Raw genomic sequence first — 3,708 nt, forward strand, 5'->3', positions numbered from 1 at the left:
GACCAAAAAGTGAATGGTGGCTCACCCAGTTCCTGGAAATCCCTGCCCCTTCTTTGAAATAGTTGGAATAATCCTCCTACTCACTAGCCTATGAAGTTACCCAGTTCATAAAAAATAACTACAAGGTCCGCTCTCACCTTCCGAGACAGACCCTGTTCTGTCTATGGAATGTGTGTCTCTGCTTTCACTTTACTATGACTTGTTCTTGAATGCTTTCCTGCCGGAAGCCAAGGACCTGCATTTGGTGGCCCATCCTAGGAACTAGCCCAAGACCTGGGACATGACCATCCTTTCATGTCTCATGCTCCTGCAACTTCTTTACAAAGATTATCAATAAATTTACTTCTTATAACTTTGCCTCTTGCAGAATTCCTTCTGTGCTGAGACGTAAAAAACCTCAGCTTCATTAAGTCCTGAGATGAGTTGTATGGTTTCCGTTGGAAGATTATGGGTTTGAGTCCCATCTGAGATGTATGGTTATATATTGATAAAGGATTCCTACAATAAATATAACATCTGTTACCATACACAGTTACAAAATTTTTTTGTGCAATAATTTTTAAGAACTAAAATTTTTTAATGAGATGTTTTTGCACTCTTTTTTTCTTACTAAATGCAATGGACTGAATGTTTACATTCCTCCCACATTCATATGTTGAAGTCCTAATTTCCAAAGTGATGGTATTAAGAGGTGTAGCCTCTGGAAGAAGATTAGGTTAAGAGTAGACCCTAGTGATTGGGATTACTGTCTTACATAATAAAAGAGACCACAGACAGCTCTCTGGATCCTTCCCCTCGTGTGAAGAGAAGACAGACTAGAGAAAATAGAGGGAAGGACATAAATAATACACAGAAGTAGATCTCCCAGAGGTTAAGAAAGTTCCAAGTCTTCAAGTTGAAAAATCTCACCCACTGCTGATTTGTATGAATGAAGAAAGAACCTTATCTAGCCATAACTTGGAGAAACTTAACAAGTCCAAACACAAAAAGATTCCAAGAAAAAAAAAAAAAAGAGGCTACATCAGAGGAATAAGAATTATATTGGATCACACTTAGCAGTTACACTAGCTGCTAGAAAACCAAGGGAATAATGCCTTTAAAATTCCTGAAGGAAATTATTTTGAGTCTAGCATTGCATACCCAGCCAAATTAGCAATTAAGTGTGGAGCAAAATATTTCTTTGACTTTTATGGATTGAAGAAATTTATTACTCACATTCCCTTCCTGAAAGAATTGCTTAAGGAATTGAAATAAGAATGAAACGAAAAAATAGGAAGCAAAATGAAACAGGAATCCAAAAAAAGGAAGAAATCAGGTAGTAGAACCTGAGCAAATCAAAAGAAACCCTAGAATGCTAGTTGCACAATAAGCCTAAAAATGAAATACTGTGAAGAAACTAAATCATCTTAGGGAGTAAGCAAAGGCTTCTTATATTATTAAATTTGAAAATCACAATATACCATTTTTGCTTCAAGAATTTCCACGTCTTTACCGGATCCAAACACTCGATTTGATCCTCCATGAATATTTTTAGATACTCGTTCTTGATTTTAATTTGGGGAATTAAATTATCGACAATGCATAGAAAATGTAATTAACATTAGAGGACAGGGTATAAACATTATAAATTCCACCAAGAGAAGTGATGGCACGTAGAGAGATACAGGTAGGGAGAAATGAAAGATAAAGGTAAGTTAAGTCTAGCGGTGTTCGCTATGCTTTATCTTGTACGCTTAGTCGCTTAGTTGTGTTCGACTCTTTGCGACCGCACGGACTGTAGACCACCAGGCTCCTCTATCCATGAATACTGGAGTGGGTTGCCATGCCCTCCTCCAGGGGATCTTCCCGACCCAGGGATCGAACCCAGGTATCCCGCATTGGAGGCGGATTCTTTACCGTCTGATCCCCACCCAACAGAAAATCGAGATACTGTGTGCCGTGGGGTTAGGAAGTTAGGCAGGGCGGGTAGGGGAGAGGGCGGTGTGGCATGGGTAGGAAGCAGGGCCTAGGAGCATAGGGATGGTGGAACTGCTGGCGATTCGCGAGGAGCAGCACACGAGAACTGAGGCAGCGGATACGCGCCTAAGGTCTGGGCTCAGCAGGGTGCTGAGCGGAAGGGGCGTGTCGGGGCGGGGCTTATAAAGGAGAGAGGAGTCGTGCCCCTCGCCCCTAACCTCCTGTGACCCCAGAAGATGCGCAGACGAGTCTCCTGCCCCGTTCTGAGGCTCGCGCGGTCCAACCTCGGGTTGCCTCGCTGCGCCTCACGTCTCCTCACCGCGCTTCGCGTCTACTCCTGGCTTCGCCGCACCGGACGAGTCATGCCGCGCCTGCCCGTGCTCTGCCTGTTTCCTCGCCGCCGTGTGACCCTGGTCGTCCTGCAGCCTGGCCTGCGCATGGCCCACTCGGAGCCTCCGCGCCAGCGCCCGGTGTCGACCATTGTGAGTTGGGGCCCATTCTCCCCGGCGGCGAAGGCGGGACGCGGCGGGCGGAAGCGCGTGGCTTAGACGGGAGCGCCCCGACGGGTGGAGGCAAGGAGGACGCGGCCGCTGCTCGGGTGGGAGGCTTGGGTGGTCCAGGGGGCTCGGAGGCCGCTGGGGAGCTGAGGCGGCGTCGCGGTGAGGGCGCCGGGGTTGGGCCTGAGGCGGTGGGAAGCGGGGACTTCGAGGAGCGCGAGGGCCTCAGAGGACCGGACCTTCGTCGTCGGTACCGTTTTGGGCGCAAAGTCCGAGGGGCACAGCCGTCGTTGCACCTCAGAATATCTCTCACTTCTATAGCGCCCTAAATTGCCAAGACCTAGCATTTTCGATAAAACGTTGGAAATCGCGGGCAGCGTCTAGCTTCCATATTTCAAAGGTCAGAACGGGGGCACCATGAGGAGGAAAATGGGTTTCCCTCAGAAATTTCTACTGGGTCACCTAGGAAGGGAGTTCTGCTTTTTAGGTGTCACCGGGCCCCCAGGTCGAGGACCACAGCCAGACTCCTCAAAACGTTTGAAGCAGTTTTCCAGGTCGGAAGCCTCCCTCCTAACAACGCTGTTCTCCTGTTCCAGGAAGTGGCTGTTGCCCTCGTGGTGTTTTTCACCGCCTTCCTAACCCCACGTGGGTACGTGCTGAGCAACCTGGACCAGTTCAGAAGAGAGTAGTGCAAGAAGATGTGGAGCAGCTGTTAACGTCCAGCAACTTTCAGAAAACGCTGTGCCCTCTTTAAATGAGTAAAAATGCTTAGTTGAGTTGATGGTGCAACCGTTGTGGGTGTTCCCTTTCCTGACCATATGCTTATGGTAAATATTTTGCACTTTTTTACTATGGTGCATTAGAGAAAGAGTGTGTAGTCATTTAAAAATGTTAAATAAAACTGAGGCACTTGTTTATGCTTGCTATTATGTGTGATCACAGGTTATTTTCTAAACATCGTGAAAGCTGATGAAATCTACTGAATTAAAATACGGTTGACCTTTGAAAGGTGGGAAGGGAAGGGTTGGGGGGAGGCAGGAGTGGAGGGGAGCACGGGAATTAGAATGCTGATCCTTTATGCAGTCGGAATTTCAAAGATAACTTTACAGTCCGCCTTCCAGTATCAGAGGTTCCATATTCAAGGAGTCGACCTACCTCGGATCCTGTAGTACATACTTATTTGGGAAAAAAAAAAAAGCTTCACGTGTTGCACTTTACATGGCAGTCCAGTGTTTAAGGTTCCTCGAATTACAAT

At 46.8% G+C, this 3,708-nt stretch overlaps 1 protein-coding gene across 1 annotated transcript; it reads left to right on the forward strand.

The window, feature by feature from the left end:
- The first annotated feature begins 2,132 nt into the window (after nucleotides 1–2,132).
- LOC122706855 (cytochrome c oxidase subunit 8C, mitochondrial) lies at nucleotides 2,133–3,377 on the forward strand. Its single transcript, XM_043922370.1, has 2 exons — nucleotides 2,133–2,438; nucleotides 3,050–3,377. The coding sequence occupies exons 1-2, from the start codon at nucleotides 2,193–2,195 to the stop codon at nucleotides 3,140–3,142; spliced, it is 339 nt and encodes a 112-aa protein (XP_043778305.1). The 5' UTR covers nucleotides 2,133–2,192; the 3' UTR covers nucleotides 3,143–3,377.
- The last annotated feature ends 331 nt before the right edge of the window (nucleotides 3,378–3,708 follow it).

This window comes from Cervus elaphus, chromosome 13 (assembly GCF_910594005.1).
Source record: "Cervus elaphus chromosome 13, mCerEla1.1, whole genome shotgun sequence".
Classification (NCBI taxonomy): domain Eukaryota; kingdom Metazoa; phylum Chordata; class Mammalia; order Artiodactyla; family Cervidae; genus Cervus; species Cervus elaphus.

Coding starts and splice junctions, on each gene's coding strand:
- LOC122706855 (XM_043922370.1), top strand. CDS start 2,193: ATGCGCAGACGAGTCTCCTGCCCCGTTCTGAGGCTCGCGCGGTCCAAC. Junction 2,439..3,049: donor AGCGCCCGGTGTCGACCATT/GTGAGTTGGGGC, acceptor CTCCTGTTCCAG/GAAGTGGCTGTTGCCCTCGT.